The sequence below is a fragment of the Rhinatrema bivittatum genome, chromosome 6 (assembly GCF_901001135.1).
Source record: "Rhinatrema bivittatum chromosome 6, aRhiBiv1.1, whole genome shotgun sequence".
NCBI lineage: Eukaryota > Metazoa > Chordata > Amphibia > Gymnophiona > Rhinatrematidae > Rhinatrema > Rhinatrema bivittatum.
This window is the reverse complement of record NC_042620.1, coordinates 276,146,339-276,167,778: the sequence shown is the minus strand read 5'-3', so window position 1 is coordinate 276,167,778 and position 21,440 is coordinate 276,146,339. Positions and strand designations below refer to the sequence as shown.

The 21,440-nt window shown below is 45.3% G+C and overlaps 1 protein-coding gene across 3 annotated transcripts in view; it reads left to right on the top strand.

The window, feature by feature from the left end:
* DLG3 (discs large MAGUK scaffold protein 3) overlaps positions 1-21,440 on the top strand; it is a 507,232-nt gene that overhangs the window by 404,977 nt on the left and 80,815 nt on the right. For all 3 annotated transcript variants that reach the window (XM_029607251.1, XM_029607249.1, XM_029607250.1), the window contains one exon: positions 9,806-9,978. In XM_029607251.1, the coding sequence (XP_029463111.1) occupies positions 9,806-9,978 (173 nt within the window). The remainder of the gene's footprint in view (positions 1-9,805; positions 9,979-21,440) is intronic.

Below are 21,440 nucleotides of genomic sequence, written 5' to 3'. Positions count from 1 at the left end.
ATTTATGACTTTTACTGCAAAACTGGGCTTTGCATAAGAGAGCTGGAGGGCACCTACCTGCAAGCAGGATCCCCTATAGCTGAACCATCCCAGATAAATGTTTGTCTAACTTGCTCTTAAAAATCTCTGTAACCCCCACTTTGCCAGGGGTCACCTTCTCAGCCTTGGCATCATTGTGGTTACTGTCCCCGAGGTGGGGAAATAAGTCTCCAGTGCTGTGAGCTGGGAGCAGGATAATCTGAAGGGCCAGTGTCAGCCTGAGAACACTCCACATAAATAGACAAGCTCCAAATAAATTTACTGCAGAATCTTCATGATCAAACATAATGACCGTGACAGTTCAGGTAGATGCAGAAATCAAACAGAATCACAATTTCAGAAATCTTAACTCTTCTCCTGACTCCTCTTCTTAAGTAACAGTTTCTCCTTACAGCAACACAGTAGACCTGGTTACTTTTTCTCCTTATTATTTGCACAAGCTAGCGTGGTACTTTCTTTAGTTTCCTTGCGGGCCGATACAGTAAAAAAAAAATGTGGGAGAGCGGGCACTCCGTGCTGAGCGCCCGCTTTCCCGTCCAGCGCCCAGGAACCTCTCCTGGATGCGCGATTCTGTATTTAAATGAGGTGGCATGCTAATAAGGAGGCGCTAGGGACAATAGTGCGTCCCTGGCGCCTCCTTATTAGCGATAGAGGTAGATGTCAGCGGGTCTGACAACCGACACTTTTTTTTTTTTATTTAATCATTTTTATTGTAGCAAATATAGCATTTGTTATACAACAAGAACAATGTCATAATAGTGTGCCTAACAATCAGCAAAAAGATAAACATTTCACATAAGAATAAATATTTGCTATTTTTTTCTATGGAAATATTTCCCCCAGTCCCCTCTCTTCCCTTCCCGGCAACTGATAACTAACAACAGATAACAAAAAGGTAGAATTGATGTAAGGAATGTGTTTAGTAGGTAACGGATGCATGATGATGACGTCTTTAAAGGGTTAGGATAGCAGATAGTTAACCCATGGAACACATGGTTCAAAGCTGACTGATGGCTGCAACCATTTAGGAGGAGAATATGGAGTAAGTCTTAAGATCTCTCCTACATCTGCTCCTCCAACCATTGATTACACGGGCCCCGGATCTTATAAAAGATGTCTAAACGGTCATGGTGTATTGCTGTAAGACGCCCTAGGTGGTAGTAACTATGAAGTCTGTGCTGGACTTTGGGAAGTCTGGGTGGAAAATCTTTTTTCCAATAAGCTGCAAGCTCGGTTCTGGTTGCAATAAAAACTTGCTGTACAAAGTGTTGTGCCTCTTTATTTAACCCCTCCAAGGGTAGGTTCAGTAGTACATGCCACGGTTGTGCCTCCACGGAAACCTTAAGAACCTGGGATATCCAAGTGATTACGGGAGGCCAATAGTGGATTAACTTCGAACATTGCCACCTTTCTGCCAGGAGTAGATTTGAAAACATTTCAGAGTAGGGAGAGGGAGGAACTTTGTAGATTTGAACAGGTTTGTGAAAATCTGAGTCTGCTAGATTTTGATACTCTAATGAATAAATGCCAGCTATCCTTTAAGGTTCATTCCTGTTATTTCCAGTTAATGTATTATATGAATTTAGCTTTGGTTCTTTTGAAAGGAAGAATGCTGTTTGAGAATTATTCCACCAGAATTATCTGCTATTAAATTAGGACTTTTCTGCTAAGACCAAGCATATATTGGCATGGGAGAAAGATTTAGGGGAGAACCTAGATGAGATTGTCTGGAACCTTTGCTTTATGTCAGTAAGGTGTAGTTCTGTTTCGAACAACCTTTTTGAAAATGAATTCAAAATACTTTTCCATTGTTATCTTGTCTCTTAATGCTTGCGAAACGTGTGCTATGCAAGTGGGCTATGCTGGTGACAATACAATGAAGTGGGTACTTTTTATCATATTTGGTGGCAGTGTCCTTCCGTTTGGTGGCAGTGTGGCATATTTGGTGGCAGTGTCCTTCCGTTTAATTATACCACTCAGCTTTACCACTCAGCTTATACCACTCAGCTTTACCATTGAGACTGCTGAAATTGTGGAGGTCAGTATTCAAAGCCATTTAAATGGATAACTCACAAGTTGTCAATCTAACTCCATTAGCCATTTAAATGTTTAGTTCTGAATGTTGACCTCATGGTGTCTCAGTTATTTCCAATTTGATCATTGATTTTACATTCAGTGTCTCTTATTATTGCTCTTTGATCTTGCTATCGAGCCCCTAACTGCCCTCCTGAGGTTACACCTGGATATTACAGGCCTTCAGTTTGGTTCTACCATGCATACCATCTCCCTCTTATGTATGATGATCTACTTTTCTTATCTAACCCATGAACCTCGGGTCTGGTTGTAATGGAAAATCTGGGGGGTTTTAGTGCTATTTCAGGATATATATGGTTAACTACACTAAGTCAGAAATCTTTCCTGTAGTCCCCCGCATGGTTATCCCCCCATGTATGGTTGAGTTGCATGTAGTTCAAGAGGGGTTCTCTTACTTGGGGATTTTTATTCCAAAAAATTGGAGTGATCTTTTCTCTAAAAACTATGATAGTTTATTAGCCCAGACTAAATCTAAATTGCAACAGTGGACGGATTTGCCTCTTTCCTGGGCTGGGCGTATTAACCTTGTTAAAATGGTGATATTGCTGAAATTTTTGTATCTGTTCCAGCATGTCCCTTGTAAAATCCCTGCCAAGGGTTTTGACTCTCCAAGGTATGAAATCCCAATTTATCTGGAGCTCACATCAGTCACGCATTCGCCTTAACTAGTTGTGGCTTCCTAAGACAGAGGGAGGGATGGCACGCCCCAACTTCATAATGTATTTCTGGGCTGCTCGGCTTTTAGTACTCAAAGTGTGGTTTAGGCACATGGAGGCAGTCTGGCGCCCTCTTGAACAATTACAGTCTGATATTTCCTAGTGTGTAGCAGATGGACTCAGGTCCAGTGGGTATAGTGTACTCCTGATGGCAGTTGGAGACTGATCAGATTTCAATCTGACGTCAGCCCTAGTACATATACCCCTGCAGGAAGTGCAGCTCTTCAGTATTTTCTGTCTCCATAGCAGTTAGGGACCCTATGCACGCTAGCACAGCGTTAGAGTAATTTTACCAAAGAAAACCAAATTAAGAAGAAATCTTACCTCTACAGACGAGCCCCGCTCTCCTGCGGTGACACCCGTTGGGTCCCTCCCCCAGTTGAGAGATTTCCCAAGGTGATTTCCGCGATCGCTCGGAGGTAAGCCTCGGACTGGCGGCCGACCCTCGGTGGGGACCTAGCCCCCGACATTGGGTGAGGCTGAGAGGCAGCGGGTGCAACCTCGAGCACGGCAGTGAAGGTATTTTCCCTCTTCCCCCGCAGCCGGAGACCACCCGGAACGAAACCGAGAAGTGCCGAGACAAGGTAAGATAGAAATCTATTTAAAAGTCTCCGGTCTCCTAGTTCCTGTCTGAGATCAGGGGGAATGGAGTTCCATATAGATGGTCCCGCTGTAGAGAAGGCCCGGTCTCTGAATGCTAGATGATGTGTAGATTTGGTTTGGGGGACATGCAGTGATCCTCTGTAGGCTTCTCTGATGGGTCTGGATGAGGTGTGTAGTCTGAGCGGGAATTGAAGGTTAAGATGAGCATGGTGATGGATGGATTTATGGATGATGGTGATGGTGATGGACTTGTGAATAATTCTGAAATGAATTGGCAGCCAGTGTAAATTTTTGAGAATGGGAGAGATGTGGTCTCTTCTTCTAGTGTTTGTCAGTATTCTGGCTGCCGCGTTTTGGAGCATCTGAAGAGGTTTGGGGAGGAGGCAGGGAGACCTAGCAAGATAGTTACAATAGTCTATCTTGGAGAAATTTACGGCTTGGAGGACAGTTCTGAAGTCTTGAAAGTGAAGGAGTGGTTTTATTCTTTTTAGTACCTGCAGTTTATAAAAGCAGTCTTTGGTTGTGTGGTTGATGAATGTTTTTAAATTCAGGCAGTTGTCGATTATTACTCCTAGGTCTCTTGCTTGGATGATGAGTATATTAGCTGGTGAACTTTGTGTGGTATTATTATTTTCTGGGGAGATGAGGAGGAGTTCAATCTTAGCTGAATTTAGTATCAGGTTTAAACTAGCGAGGAGGAGGTTAATCTCTCGGAGGCAATTTTCCCAGTGTTCGAGTGTTTTAGTGATGGATTCTTTAATGGGGATCAAGATTTGCACATCGGCGTATAGGAAGTGTTTTAGTTTAAGGCTGGTTAACAGCTGACATAGTGGAAGAAGGTACATGTTGAAGAGAGTGGGGGATAGGGAGGAACCTTGAGGAACTCCTAATGAGGAGTTGCAGCGGGGGGATTCTTTATTGTTGATTCTGACCTTGTAGCCTCTGTTACTGAGGAATGTTTTGAACCATGTAAATGCAGTTCCTGTTATTCCAGTGTCTGACAACTGGTTGAGGAGAATGGAATGGTTAATGGTGTCGAATACTGCCGAAAGGTCAAGGAGGATCAGTAAGAAGGATTGTCCTTTGTCCAGGCCCATGATGAGATGGTCTGTCAGAGATATGAGTAGGGTTTCAGTGCTTAATGCCTTACGAACCCATATTGGGTGGGGCACAGTATTTTGTGATCTTCAATGTAATCAGAGAGTTGCGCGTTGACTAATTTTTCCATAATCTTGGCTATAAAAGGAAGATTGGAAATAGGGCGGAAGTTGTTGGGATCTTTTGGATCCAAATTCAGTTCCTTTAGGAGAGGTTTAAGAGAGGCCAGTTTAAGGGCTTCTGGAAAGATTCCCCGAGATAAAGAACAGTTTATGATATCAGCCAGTGGTTTGGAAATGGTGTCTGGTACTAGCAGGAGAAGTTTAGTTGGGATCTGGTCGAAGGGATGGGAGGAAGGTTTCATTTTCTTTAGTAGCGATTGGATCTCTAAAGCAGTGATGGGTTCAAACGATTCAAGAGAGATTCCTTTGTTTAGAAGAAGATGATATGAACTAGTAGGAGAGGTGGGACTAGGGGGCAAGCGCGTTAAGAGGTTAGAGATTTTGCTTTGGAAGAAAAGAGCCAGTTCGTCGGCTTTGGATTGTGCTTGGTAGTCATCATCATACCACGGCGTCATCATACTACGCTCAGTCAAAATTCCTACGATTTTGGAATTCCTGCAGAATGGCCTACAGAAGGGATTGTCGCTCAACTCCATCAAGGTACAGGTGGCCACATTGTCATGCTACGGAACCAAGAGCGGGAGTGGCAGCATAGCCTCTCACCCGGATATCTCCTGCTTCCTGAAAGGAGTCAAGTACATCCGACCACCCCTAAAGTGGCCGATACCTCTTTGGAACCTCAACCTGGTCCTGGATTTCCTAGCAGGAACCTCCTTCAGACCTCTCCGTGGCCTGTCTCTCCGACTATTAACATTGAAGACAGCCTTCTTACTGGCAGTCTGTTCAGCCCGTCGTATATCCGAGCTACAAGCTCTGTCCTGCCAAGAGCCGTTCCTCAGACTCACCCCGGGAACCATCCAGTTACGCACAGTTCCATTGTACCTCCCCAAAGTGGTGTCTCACTTCCATCTCAACCAAACCATCTCTCTACCAGCGCCAGATGAGCATAAGAATTTGGAAGAGGCTCGAAGTCTACGCCACCTCAATGTCTGCAGACTCCTAGTCCGATACCTGGAAAGGTTGGAATCCGTACGATAGACGGACCATCTATTCGTCCTTCACAGCGGGAAGAAGCAAGGGGAAAGCGGCCTCGCAAGCAACTATAGCCCGCTGGATCAAAGAAGTCATCAAGGTGGCCTATGTAGAAGCAGGCAAGCCACCGCCTTTACAAGTCAAGGCCCATTCTACTAGAGCCCAAGCAGTGTCCTGGGCGGAAACCAAGATGCTGTCACCCGCTGAGATATGCAGGGTGGCGACATGGTCTCCATACACACCTTCTCCAGGTTTTACCACCTGGATGTTCAGGCTCGGGAAGACACAGCATTTGCAAGGGCAGTACTAAGTGGGTCATGGGCAGTCTCCCACCCGGTTCGGGAGTAGCTTTTATACATCCCATTGGTCCTGAGTCCATCTGCTACACGCTAGGAAATGGAGAAATTACTTACCTGATAATTTCGTTTTCCTTAGTGTAGACAGATGGGTTCAGCATCCCACCCACGGTTGCCGTTACTCATGGAATTCTCGGGAGACATCACTGGGAGCGAGTGATTCACAGGTAAGCCACGCTTTCCTTCATCTAGGATACCCATCCTACCGGGTGTCGACATTTCTCGGTTGAGGGCACTGGCGGTCTCCAGCTATAGCCAATTCAATCAGTTCAAGTAAATCAAGCTAACCAAGTTATAAAGTTAATCAAGTTATTCAAATTATTCAGTCATACATATATCCACAATGCTTTTCGAGGAGAATACTGAAGAGCTGCACTTCCTGCAGGGGTATATGTACTAGGGCTGATGTCAGATTGAAATCTGATCCGTCTCCAACTGCTATCAGGAGTACACTATACCCATTGGTCCTGAGTCCATCTGTCTACACTAAGGAAAACAAAATTATCAGGTTATTAATTTCTCCATTGTGAACGTAGCAATGTTACCTTTGTTACCACCTACTACTTTGTTACGCCACAAGCTCTCTCGGTCTAGCCCAATCCTTGCTTATAAGCTTAAAGTTTGCCTGCAAGTTTGGCGCTATTTGCGGCTAGATGCTGAACCGCTCTCTCTTTTGGCCCCTATTTATGGGAAAACACTTGTCTCTGGCATTATGTTTGCTCCGGCATTTAGAGAGTGGGGGGGATAATGGCCTCTGTCACTTGACAGAGTTATGGGAAGACAGGAAATTTCAATCTTTTGAGGCACTTAGCTCTGAATTTGACCTTCCAGCTTCCACTCATGCGAACTATCTCCAACTTAGGGCAGTTCTTTCCACACTCTTTGATCTACAAGCTCTGCCTGCAGAGCCTGCTGGGCTACAGAAATATCTCTGATCCAGATGCGTGTGCAAATGGTACTACACTTCATTTGGACATCCTTCAAGGAAGGACAGATATTGCCACCCCACAAGGTTCATTTGATTGCTGGAACCAAGACTTGGGGGGTCTCTTTCACTGCCCAAACCTGGAAACATATTTCGCCTAATGCCCATGGCAGCCCTATTTGTCAGCATAGGGTAGAGTTTATGATATGTCTGTATTTACTGTCTTGCACTGTGAAATGTTACGAACAGACAAGAGTGTTTAGTTATTCCACTAAGTCTATAATGAGAAAACTAGCAATTAATTTATACTAAAGCCTGAGAGAGAGAATGCAGGCCGCATAGCTGTTTCTGAAATCTGATAAGAACTCTAAGGGAACACGGCTGCTTTCTCAAGCGTTTGTAGTGTACAAGGGAAGAAAGCAAGAAAGAGAGCCCTGGACATGATGGTACAGTTAATCCTTTGGAAATGCAAGCTTTTTATATCTATGTAGAAATTGTTACTATCTGCCATTACTTTTTCTATATGATCTGATTTTATTTGTTCTATCCTCCTATTGCTTAAATAAACTTACTTTCTTACCTGGAACCGTGATGTGCTTGATGACCCCTTCCGCCTTACATGCCCTAATCGATCCACCAGAACCTCCAACAAAGCCACCCTCCATGTTCCCTCACTAAAAAAGACACACCTCACATTCACGAGAGAGCGGGCCCTCTCCATTGCTGGACCTATGCATTGGAACTCTTTACCGACCAACCTCGGACTAGAGTCTTGCACTGCAAAATTCAGATCCCTATTAAAGATGTGGTTGTTCAAACAAGCCTTCCCCCAAAATCCTTAGCAGTCCCTACCTAATCACCACCTTCTACTCCTCCAGTAATTCCCCTATCCTGTACACAATTATGCCAGCACTGTACATAGTTATGTTAGTTATTTAGCACTGCACTTGCACGTGCTTTGCCCGTTGCGATTTTGCCCCTTTCTTTGCTTATCTTTGGTTTAATGTATCCCCTCCCCACTACCTGTTTTTTGTAATTTCCATTCTATAGTTTCGCTGTAAACAGATATGATGTCTCTACGAATATCGGTATAAAAGACTCTGCAAGTAAATAAATAAATGTGCTGAATCAAAGTTTGCGTGTGGCTCTTTGTGTTGGGGATAAGCTCCTGGGTTCAAGACCCCAGGTATAATCCCAGTAATTGTGTGTGTTTATGTGAGATTAGCCCCCCCAAATCAGAGCCCCTGGGCAGGATACCAATGTGCATGGTCTGAACCGTAGCAATATGTTACATAGAACTTATCGCATGCCAGCTTTCTTCTTGACTACCCTTCCTACAGTTTACAATGTTGGCAGGGTTGTGGTGAATGTGGTACATATCTGCACATGTGGCAATGTGTGGGGGTCCAATTTTTCTGGCGTAGAGTTTCTGCGGAAATTGCAGATATAAATGTGGCAATCTACTTTTCCCCTTCGCTAGGTTTGCTGGGGCGTTGGGAAGGCTCGTTAGTGCCCAGGAAATCTAGACATCTAGTGGATCATTTACTGTTAGCTGCCCGCTTCACTATCGCCACCTTTTGTAAAAGAAACCCATGTTTTGAGTATTGGAAGAAGCAAGTTAGAATTATTGCTAACCTTGAGAAAACCCAGGTAAACTTGAGGCACAATTGTTTAATTATTACGTGATCTGGGGTCCTTATTGTAAGTTTTTAGCTGATAACGTGCCTCTGACTTAAAATTATTTAGAACATAAGAAAATGCCATACTGGGTCAGACCAAGGGTCCATCAAGCCCAGCATCCTGTTTCCAACAGTGGCCAATCCAGGCCATAAGAACCTGGCAAGTACCCAAAAACTAAGTCTATTCCATGTAACCATTGCTAATGGCAGTGGCTATTCTCTAAGTGAACTTAATAGCAGGTAATGGACTTCTCCAAGTATGGACTTCTCCTGATAAGTATGCTCTTTTATGTTTGTTTCTCTATACTATTTCTTGATTGTTGAGGGTTTTATGCAATGCTTCTTATTATGCTGCATTATGGTTGCATTATGATTTATATACTATTGGTATATTTTTTTAAGCTGTACTGTGCCATGAAAAGTTATAAATAGTTTAAAAAATAAAAAGAATTGAAGGTTAGCTTACTATAAAGACTGAGATTTGTGTGGTGGCAGGTGTGCGAGAACTCCCACGCATGTTCAGAAAGACTTAGCTTGGTTTTTCTAAACTCTGAGAGTTTTTCCGTCACTCTGCTATCGTATGATGCCACCCCACTTGTGTGTGGATTTTTCTGCTGTCTACTGAGAAGCCTGTTACAGGTAAGCAACTTTGCTTTTCTCTTGATGTAAGTTTCTGCATATCCTTCTTGCCACTTGGGGCGCAAAAAGGCTTTACCAATGTTTAGTAGGATTTGGGAAGTATTATTTCTGAAGTTATAACCATGCTACTGCATCCTAGTTCAGTGTTTGCTTTCTTACATTGTTGACTCAGTGTGTGATTATAATCATCTCTGAATCCCTTTCTGTGTAACTGTTCCATAGCCAATTGCACCCCATTTTATATTTATGCATTTGAAATGTTCTTGCCTAACTACATTTGTCTTTGTTAAATTTTGACCTATTTATCTAGTTATTCCTCTAATTTATCAAGATCATTTTTAATTCCAATACTGTACTCAAGATCCTTCGTTCTCTTCCCAAATGTGGTATGAATTGAGAGTTCTGTAAATATGCTTGTGACTGTGACAGCAAGCAGGCTATTTCTGATATTAGTATGTACTTGTTCGCTTACTGCTGATGTGCTGCTTTCCTCTCCTTGCAGACACAACCAGGCCTCGGCGTGACACAGAGGTGGATGGGCAGGACTATCATTTTGTTTCTTCCCGAGAGCAGATGGAGAAAGATATTCAGGATAACAAATTCATTGAGGCCGGGCAGTTCAATGACAATCTGTATGGGACAAGTATCCAGTCCGTGCGAGCAGTAGCAGAGAGAGTGAGTACCAGCCAGATAATTGTCATCAGTATATGCTACTCTGACTTCCATAGTAACATAGAAGTCGGTTTTCTTCAAAGGGTTTAGGTACCTAACATTGGGAGTTAAGCTCCCTAAATATAGGCCATTTGAAAATTTACTAGTGCTGAGTCCCTAAATTAGGGACCTTTCTTTCACTAAATTCCTAAATATAGGATCCTAAAAATTGTGTGGCTATGGGAGCAGAGTTAGAGCAGTGCACTGATTTTCAGCACTAGCCACCTAACTTAGGTGCTTAAATCTAGGCAAACAAATAGCAAGCCTAAATTTTAGGTGAATTTTCAGCTGAAAACATAGGCTTAGACTTCAAAGCTTGGCTGAAAATAGGCACCAAAATTTAGTAGCTCAGCATTTTTTTGAATATCGACCTTAATACATAATAGCTAATGATAGATAAAAATTTTGAAAATTGTCTTTGAACCTCTGGCAATTTCACGTCCTTAACACACCCCCTGACCTTTTTATTCAGAGACAAGAACCACACCCATGTATCCCTGGTGACGTTTCAGTTTATCATCTTATGAATAAGAGAGAAAGCACTAAAGCAGTAATGGCAGAGAAAGACCAAATGGTCCATCCAATCTGCCCAGCAATTTGCCACTTTGTGCAAGTTACCCCCATGCAGAAATGTTACACCACCCCTTTTATTCATTTTCAATCTCAAGCCTTTAGGGATCCGCAATGTTTGTCCCATGCCCTTTTGAAGCCATTTACTGTTCTCAACTTCCCCTCTTCTGGGAAGACATTCTAGGAATCCACCACACTCTACATGAAGAAATATTTCCTAATATTGGTTCTGAGTTTTGTCCCCCTTGGAGTTTCATGTCATGACCTGTAGTTCTACCTTTTTTTTCCTTCACAAAAAGGTTAGAAGTTTGTGCATCATTAATACCTGTCAAGTATCTGAAAGTCTAAATCATATCTCTCCTGTACCTCCTCTTCTCCAGGAAATACATATTTAGATCCTTCAGCCTCTCCTCGAAGGTCTTCTGATATAGACCGCACACCATTTTGGTCACCTTCCTCTGTACCGTCTTATCCTGTTTTTATCTTTTTTGAGATATGGTCTCCAGAACTGTACTTGGTGAGGCCTTGCCAAGAACCTGTACAAGGGCATTATCAATGCTCTTTTCCTGCTGGTTATTCCTTTCTCCATGTAGCCCAGAATCTTTCTGGCTTTAGCTACCACCTTGTCACATTGCTTTGCTGCCTTCATATCATCAGACACACTTCTTGGCATTGAATTGCCAAATTATTGACCACTCTTCAATTTTTCTTAAATCACTTTTCTTCCCTGTACGTACCAGGATCATTCCAGACAGTGGGTTATGTTCCCTGTCCAGCAGATGGAGTTAGAACCAAAAATTCCCAGGGGAGGACCTATATAGCCACGCCTCCCTTGCCTCAATCCTCAGTATAGTTCTAACTCCAGCAGATTGAGCAGGGGACACGGTGGTCCCCAGCACTTTTCTAGTTTTATTTTCTCTTGGAGGGATCAATTAAATAATATTAGATAAAGGTTTTCTTCTAAGGGATAGGTTCTGTAGTGTTCTGACAGGACCACTCCGATCAAAGAGAGACACTGTTTTCCAGTCAGGAACTTGCTGACAGGCTGTGTTTTTTGCCTGTCACTTTATTTTTCTCTTTGTTTTTCCTCTTCTTTGCCCGGCTACAGTGTGGTAAGTGTTGTTTTTATTTTATTTTCAGTCGTCGGGAGGAACAGGAATTTGTGAGGGGTGAAGTTGGTAGTGCCGACCGCTCCCCCCTAGCCCCGGAGTTTGTACTTTTCCCCTCCTCCCCTTCGGGGAGTGATTGGAGTCCCGCCCTGCAGCTCTGCGACGACACATTCCCTAGAGCTGCTTACCGTCGGGACGGCGCTTTCCCCGACGGTCTCTTGGGGACGGTGAGGGGTCCGGAGGCCGGATAGCTCTATTGCTTCGCTGCTTCAGTTATTGCCGCGCGCCGCAGCCACCCCTCCCCCTCCCTCCCGCCGCGATGCAGAGATCGCCTAACGGCTCCGGAGCTCGGCAAGGGGTTCAGCAGCCCTCGGAGGGATTTTCTTCGGCTTTTCCTGAGGGGGAGTATGGCTTACCTGGTAGGCAGCTTGGAGGAGAGTCGGACCACGCCGGCAGGAAGCGGCATGCCCCGTTTCCCCTCAGCGCGGGAACGGCGGCCATTTTGTTAGCTGACTCGGAGGCAGCTCTCTCTGAGGAGGACGTCGACGCTCCGCTCCAGGTTTCCTCTCACAGTATGGGGTTTCTGAGCGCAACGAACCAGGGCAGGCAAGGGGACGACACCTCGGGGGGCCCTTCCTCAGCACTTCCTGCTTTTTCGCCAGAATTCGTCGTTTTAATGCACAAGGCATTTTTACAGAGCAGGGATCCGAATCTTGGAAATTGGGGTCCCCCTCCTCCCAAACTGACTTGCTTGACCCAGCTTTCGACGGCGGACCCTCCCTTAGGGAAGGCTTCTTGGCCCACAGGGAGTGCGGGGTCGGCTCGGCCCCCTCCCGTGGTCCCTACACCGCTGCAGCAACCGTCGGGGGATTCATGGCAGGACCCAGATGCGGATGATCCCTCCCTGGCGGCCCAGGTAGAGGGTGTCGACCCGAGGGTTCTCCGCATTTTTCAAGCAGCGGAGTTGGATGATCTCATTCCCCACATCCTGCAGGAAATGGACATCGACCCTCCTTTGGATCCTGTGGCTCAGGATCCGGAGATTAAGAAAGGGGACCCTCTGCTAGCGGGCTTGCGACCCCTAGCGAAAGCTTTTCCCACGCATCACAATATCTTGCAATTGATTTCAAGGGAGTGGGATACTGGCGATATCCGCGGTCACGAAGCATACCACCATCCTGGTCACGGGTGGGACGGCGTTGAAGGATGTCCAGGATCGCAAGCTCGAGGTGTACCTCAAGTGAATCTTCGAGGTCTCAGCATTGGGGATGAGGGCTGCTATCTGCAGTTCCCTAGCACAGCGAGCAGCTCTGCGTTGGGTACAGCAGCTTCTCACATCCCAATCTTTGCCACAGGCAGAGACTATTCAGGCTGATAGACTTGAAGCGGTGGTTGCCTATGGAGCTGATACTTTTTATGATCTGTTAAGGGTTCTCGCTTGATCCATGATGGCGGCGGTGTTCGCTCGCCGTCTTTTGTGGCTTCGCAACTGGGCGGCAGATACTTCGTCCAAGACGCGCCTGAGTTCTCTTCCTTTCAAGGGCAGATGCCTGTTTGGGGAAGATTTGGATCAGATCATCAAATCTCTTAATGAGAATGCGGTGCACAAGCTACCAGAAGATCATCCACGTTCTTCTAGATCTTTTTATTCCTCCAGGAACAGGTACCGGAATCAACGGAGGTCGCGTCCTGCCAGACAGCAAACACCTTGAGCGCCTTCTACATGATCACACACCTGGAATCGGTCCTTTCGTGGACGCCGCCACGGTAAGGATACTCAAGGGGCAGGTGTCTCCTCAAAAGCTTCACAATGATGCCAGAGGGTCCCACGAGGGGATCCCCCACCTGGGGGGTCGCCTTACTCTCTTCTACAAAGAGTAGGTCCAAATTACGTCAGATCAATGGGTGCTGGACATCTTAAGTCAAGGCTACGTATTAGATTTTGTACACGAACCCCGAGACCGTTTTCTGTTTTCTCCTTGCGGTTCCCGCCTCAAACAATTAGCAGTTCGACAGACTCTCGATCGTCTGCTACAGCTGGGGACGATAGTCCCGGTAGCGGCCTCCGAACTGGGAAGAGGACATTATTCGGTCTACTTTGTGGTTCCCAAAAAGGAGGGCACGTTTCGACCTATCCTGGATCTCAAGTCTGTCAACAAGTGTCTCAGAGTTCCTCGTTTTCGTATGGAAATGCTCCGGTCAGTGTTAGCAGCTGTGCATCCGGGAGAATTCTTGGCCTCGTTGGACCTTACAGAAGCATACCTTCACATCCCGATCCATCACCATCATCAGCGCTTCTTACGCTTCAAGATTTTGGGACAACATTTTCAGTTTCGTGCTCTCCCCTTTGGCCTGGCGACAGCTCCGTGAGTCTTCACCAAGATCATGGTGGGGGTAGCGGCGGCGCTCCGCAGGGAGGGTATCCTAGTACATCCCTATCTAGACGACTGGCTCATTCGAGCGAAGTCGAGGGCGCAGGGCTACCATGCTGTCGACAGAGTGGTACAGCTTCTTCAATCTCTGGGATGGATCGTCAATTTCTCAAAGAGCAAACTGATACCGTCCCAATCGCTGGATTTTCTGGGAGCACACTTCGACACCAACCAGGCCAGGGTGTTTCTGCACCCGGACAGAGCTCAGGCTCTACGCGCTCAAGTAACCGGTTTTATGGCTCTCGTCACTCCCACGGCATGGGACTATCTTCAGGTACTGGGAACCATGGCTTCAACCATCGATTTGGTACCATGGGCCTTTGCTCATTTCTGACCTCTCCAGAGGTCCCTACTTTCGCGATGGAACCCGGTGTCGAGAGATTTTCAGGCAGTGCTGCCCATTCCGAGTGTTGTCTTGAGCAGTCTACAGTGGTGGCTGAACCCTCAACGATTAGCTCAGGGAGTGTCTCTGCAGAACCCGAATTGGGTGGTCGTCACCACGGATGCCAGCCTCACCGGCTGGGGGCGGTTTGTCAAGACAGGTCTCTCCAAGGCCGATGGACGGTAGATCAGTCCACTTGACCCATCAATCGGCTGGAGACCAGGGCAGTCCTTCTAGCGCTGCAGGGGTTCTACCCACTGGTACGCAGTCGAGCGGTTCGGATTTTCTCGGACAATGCGACCACCGTGGCGTATATCAATCACCAAGGGGACACCAGAAGCCATCTAGTCTCCTTGGAGACCGACGACTTGATGGTGTGGGCGGATCTATACTTGCAGCGTCTAGCGGCTTCGCACATAGCGGGCGTGGACAACGTGCAGGCAGATTTTCTCAGCCGGCAACACCTGAATCCAGGAGAGTGGGAACTCTCAGAAGACGCAATGTGAAGGATAATACAGCGTTGGGGGATACCCCATGTGGATCTAATGGCAACCGCGACAAATGCAAAGGCCGCCCGTTTCTTCAGCCGCAGGCGAGAGCACAGCGCGGAAGGAGTCGACGCACTAGTTCCTCCCTAGCCTCGACAGTGTCTTCTGTATGTCTTTCCTCCGTGGCCTCTAGTGGGCAAGGTCATCTGACGGATAGAGACGTATCAAGGTCCAGTGATCCTAGTTGCGCCAGAGTGGCCTCGACGTCCATGGTTTGCAGATCTTCTCAATCTGGCAGTGGAAGGCCCGCTTCGACTCAGTCACCTATCACGTCTCCTTCGCCAAGGGCCAATATTTTTCAGAAGGCAGATCACTTTTGTCTTGCGGCCTGGCTTTTGAGAGGCGCCAATTAAGAAGGCGCGGATATCCAGAGTCTGTCATCTCGACGCTCCTGAAAGCTAGGAAGACTTCCACGTCCATTACCTATGTCAGAGTATGGAAGGTTTTTGAGGAATGATGAGAGTCAAAGACGATTCTGCCAACGCAGGCCTCAGTAGCGCATGTGCTTTCCTTCCTACAGGCGGGTCTGGATTTGGGCCTGGCCTATAATTCTCTTCGTGTTCAGGTAGCGGCTTTGGGAGCTTTCCTACGGGGTAATGACAGGGAGCTCCTGGCCTCACATCCGGATATTCTACGTTTTCTAAAGGGGGTAAAACACTTGAAACCTCCCATTAGACCGCCTTGTCCTTCATGGAATCTCAATTTTGTACTCCGGGCTCTATGTGCACCGCCTTTTGAGCCTCTGAGTTCGGCCACACTCAAGGATGTCACCCTTAAGACCATTTTCCTGGTGGCGATCAGCTCAGCACGTCGGATCTCTGAACTACAAGCTCTATCATGTCGGGAGCCATACCTTCGTTTCACGCCAGGGGGAGTATCCCTGCGGACAGTTCCATCTTTTCTGCCGAAGGTGGTCTCGACTTTCCATCTCAACCAATCGATAGAGCTTCCGTCATTTGTATCCTCTGATTCTTCTGACCTGCGTCGGTTGGATGTCCGACATTCTTTGATACATTATTTGGAGGTCACTAATGAATTTCGACTCTCCGATCATTTGTTTGTCCTTTGGTCGGGACCCAGGAAGGGTTGCATGGCATCCAAACAATCAATTGCTCGCTGGCTGAAAGGAGCGATTATAGCCGCATACATCGGAGTGAGTAAGTCTCCACCTTTAGCTGTTAAAGCGCATTCTCTACGCGCTTAAGCGACGTCGTAGGCGGAAAGTTCTGCAGTTTCTTCTCAAGAAATTTGTAGGGCGGCCACATGGAAGTCTCTCCACACTTTCGCAAGACATTATCGTCTAGACATTCGCGCGCCGTCTCACGGTCAGCTTGGAGACAGGGTCATACGGGCAGGGCTGTCCGCGACCCACCCATGATGGGGAAGGTTTGGTACATCCCACCGTCTGGAATGATCCTGGTATGTACAGGGAAAAGAAAATTATTCCTTACCTGCTAATTTTCGTTCCTGTAGTACCATGGATCATTCCAGACCCCTCCCTGGTTTTGGGGGTTCTTTGTGGGCCATCCCTGCTTTCCTGTCTTCACAATATTTTCACTCTGTATCTCTAGTTATTGCGAGCTGTGTCTTTGAACACAGTGCTGTTTGCAAGTTCTCAGTTACAGTTTTTTGAGTACAAGTTACTTGCTGTCACTTACAGCTGTTTTTTTCTCTATATTTTTTAGATTAATTGATCCCTCTGGTTCTGTCTCTTCTCGTCTTGGCTTTGCTAGTCCAGTTACTGAGGATTGAGGCAAGGGAGGCGTGGCTACATAGGTCCTCCCCTGGGAATTTTTGGTTCTAACTCCATCTGCTGGACAGGGAACATAACCCACCGTCTGGAATGATCCATGGTACTACAGGAACGAAAATTAGCAGGTAAAGAATAATTTTCTTATTCTCTCTACTCCTTCAGGCATGTCCACTCTGTTGTACATTTAGGTATCATCTGCAAAAAGGCAAACTTCCTTCTAACCCCCCTCTGCTGTGTCGCTAATGAAGATATTGAACAGAACCGGTTCAAAACAGATCCTTGAGGCACTCCACTTAACACTGTTCTCTCATCAGAGCAGGTTTCATTTACCTTTACACGTTGTCTCCTGTCAGTCAACAAATTTGTAATCCACCTGTACCTTGGTGCCCATACTCAAGCTTCTCATTTTATCCTATGCGGGACCATATCAAAAGCTTCGCTGAAATCTAGATAAAACCACAAAGCCTTCTTCCTTGATCCAATTCTCTAGTTATCCACTCGAAAAAAATCAATCAGGTTTGTTTGACAGGATCTTCCCCTGGTGAATCCATTCTGTTTTGGGTTCAGAAACCCACTTGATCGAAGATAGATTTTCCCACCACTGAAGTGACGCTAACCAGTCTAGTTTCCAGCCTCCTCTCTGCTTCCATCTTTGTGAAACGGGATCACAACTGCTCGTCTCCAATCTTGTAGCCCCATTCCTATTTCAGGGATCTATTGAGCAGGTTTTTCAGCAGATCCACCAGCACATCTGATTTTCCTTAGTATTCTGGTAATTACTCTGTCCAGCCTCATGGTCTTCTCTAATTTCTGATTTATTAGCTACTCCCATACGTTCTCTTCTGTAAACAGGGTTTTGTCTGCCCCACTCCCATCCGTGCTCTTGTCAACGAGCAACTGTCCTTCTCCAGGGTCGTCTTTAGTAAACACAGAGCTGAATTATTTCTTTATTTCTGCTCCTTGTATTTTCTCTTTATTATACCACCTTGGGTCTTCCTGCTTTCACTAATATATATATGAAAAATGAGATGAGACCTTTAGGGACATAGTAGCCAAGTCCCAACTCCAATGTGGCAGCCCTGATGCTGCCTTGGAGGAGGAAGGTCTCGTGAGCTGAGAGCATGAACCCGGTGGAGCTGGAAATGATTCTGTAGCAAGGACTTGCTCTCCAGGTGGTTCATTATCCTCTCGCACCAAGGATGTGTCTCCCAGGGCTACTGCCCAGGAGGGAAGGGTTAGGTCGGCCATCATAGTTGGTGATACGATTATTAGGAATGTAGACAGCTAGGTGGCTGGTGGGCGTGAAGATTGTCTGGTAACATGCCTATCTGGTGTGAAGGTGGCAGACCTCACGTGTCACCTAGATAGGATTTTAGAGAGTGCTGGGGAGTAGCTGGCTGTTGTGGTACATGTGAGCACCAATGATGTAGGAAAATGTGGGAGGGAGGTTCTGGAAGCCAAATTTAGGCTCTTAGATAGAAGACTGAAATCCAGAACCTCCAGGGTAGCATTCTCTGAAATGCTTCCTGTTCCATGCACAGTTCCCCAGAGGCAGGCAGAGCTCCAGAGTCTCAATGCATGGATGAGACGATGGTACGAGGAAGAAGGATTCAGTTTTGTAAGGAACTGGGGAACCTTTTGGGGAAGGGGGAGTCTTTTCCAAAGGGATGGGCTCCACCTTAACCAGGGTGGAACCAGGCTGCTAATGCCCTTTAAAAAGGAGAGAGAGCAGTTTTAAAACTAGAACAAAGGGGAAAGCCAACAGTCGCTCAGCAGCGCATGGTTTGGAAGGAGGTATCTTCAAAGGATACTAATGAAGCATTAGAATTAGGGCATCCTAACAGAGAGGTTCCAATAATAAGAAAAATAGTCCAAGTGCCTATAATTAAAAACTCACCTGAGCTAAAAGATTTCAATTTATCCTTGCCAACTAAAAAGCAGAATCTAAATACAAACAAAAAACACACTTTGAAATGTTTGTATACTAATGCAATAAGTCTAAGAAGTAAGATGGGAGAATTAGAGTGTATAGCAGTGAATGATGACATAGTCTTAATTGGCATTGCAAGAGGCATGGTGGAAAGAGGATAACCAATGGGATAGTGCTATACTGGGGTACAAATTATATCGCAATGACAGAGAGGAGCATCTTGCTGGCGGGTGACGCTTTGTCCAAGATGGCACAGAGTCCAACAGGATAAAGATCCTACATGAGACTAAATGCACAATCAAAACTTTATGGGTAGAAGTCCCTTGTCTGTTGGGGAAGAGTAAGGTGATAGGTGTATACTACTATCTACCTGCCCAAAATGGTGAGACGGACAGTGAAATGCTATGAAAAATTAGGGAAGCTAACCAAACTGGTAGTGCAGTAATAATGGAGATTTCAGTTACCCCAATATTGACTGGGTAAGTGAAACAGGGCATGCTAGAGAGAGAAAAGTTCCTGGATGGAATACATTAAGTTTTATGGAGCAATTTGTTCAGGAACCAATGAGAGAGGGAGCAATTTTAGATCTAATTCTCAGTGAAGCGCAAGATTTGGTGAGAGAGGTAACTGTGGTGGGGCTGCTTGGCAATAGTGATCATACTATGATCAAATTTGAATGAATGACTGGAAAGGGGACAGTGAATAGATCCACAGCTCTAGTGCTAAACTTTCAAAAGGAAAACTTTGATAAAATGAGAAAAATAGAAAAAAACTGAAAGGTGCAGCTACAAAGGTAAAAAGTGTGAAAAAGCCATGGAAGTTGTTAAAAAAAAAAATACCATCCTAGAAGCACAGTCCAGATGTATTCCATGCATTAAGAAAGGTGGAAGGGAAGGCAAAATGATTACCAGCATGGTTAAAAGGTTAGGTGAAAGAGGCTATTTTAGCCAAAAGATCTTCATTAAAAAATTGGAAGAAGGATCCATCAGAAGAAAATAGAATAAAGCAAAAGCATTGGTAAGTTAAATGTAAGACATTGATAAGACAGGCTAAGAGAGAATTTGAAAAGAAGTCGGCCATAGAGGCAAAATCTCACAATAAAAACTTTTTAAAATATATCCAAAGCAGAAAGCCTGTGAGGGAGTTGGTTGGATAGTTGGATGATCAAGGGATTAAAGGGGCGCTTAGAGAAGATAAGATCATCCCAGAAAGGTTAAACAATTTCTTTGCTTCGGTGTTTACTGAAGAGGATGTTGGAGTGATACCTGTCCCAGAGAAGGTTTTCATGGGTGATGATTCAGATCAACTGAACCAAATCACGGTGAACTGTGGATGTGGTAGGCCTGATTGACAAATTGAAGAGTAGTAAATCACCTGTACCAGATGGTATACACACCAGGGTTCTGAAAGAACTAAAACATGAAATTTCATACCTGTTTCAGTTAATTTGTAACCTATCATTAAAATCTTCTAGTATACCTTAAGATTGGAAGATAGCCAATGTGTAACCCCTATATTCAAAAAGGAATCCGGAGTGATCCAGGAAACTATAGACTGGTGAGCCTGACTTCACTGCCGGGAAAAATTGTGGAAACTGTTATAAAGAATAAAATCACAAAACATGGTTTGATGAGACACAGCCAACATGGATTTACCCAAGGGAAGTCTTGCCTCTCAAATCTCCTACATTTTTTTGAAGGGGTAAATAAACATGTAGACAAAGGTGAACTGGTAGATGTGGTGTATTTTGGATTTTCAGAAGGCATTCAACAAAGTCCTGCATGAAAGGCTTCTAAGAAAACTAAAAAGTCATGGGATAGGAGGCGATGTCCTTTTGTGGATTGCAAGCTGGTTAAAAGACAGGAAACAGAGTAGGATTAAATGGTCAGTTTTCACAGTGGAAAAAGGTAAACGGAGTGCCTCAGGGATCTGTACTTGGACCGGCACTTTTTGATATATTTATAAACGATCCGGGAAGAGGTACAACCAGTGAGGTGTTCAAATTTGTGGATGACACAAAATTATATAGAGTAGTTAAATCGTAAGCGGATTGTGATGAATTTCAGGAGGACCTTGCGAGACTGGCAGATTGGGCTTCCAAATGGCAGATGAAATTTAATGTGGACAAGTGCAAAGTGATGCATATAAGGAACAATAACCCTTGTTGTAGTTACACAGTTAGGTTCTGTCTTAGGAGTTACCACCCAGGAAAGAAATCTAGGTATCATAGTAGTTAATACATTGAAATTGTCGGCTCAATGTGTTGTGGCGATCAAAAAAGCAAGCAGAATGTTAGGAATTATTAGGAAGGGAATGGCAAATAAAACGGGGGATGAAATAATGCCTCTGTATCGCTCCATGGTGAGACCGCAGCTTGAATACTGTATGCAGTTCTGGTCACCGCATCTCAAAAAGGATATAGCTGCAATGGAGAAAGTGCAGAGAAGGGCCACCAAAATAAGGGGCTTGGAACAGTTTCCCTATAAGGAAAGGCTAAAGAAGTTAGGGCTATTCAGTTTGGAGAAAAGACGACTGAGCGGGAATATAAGTCTACAAAATCATGAAAGGACCTGAAATTAATGTAAATCGGTTATTTACTCTCTCAGATAATAGAAGGATCAGGGGGCACCCCATGAAGTTAGCAAGTAGCTCATTTAAAACAAATCAAAGACATTTCTTTTTCACTCAGTGCATAGTTAAGC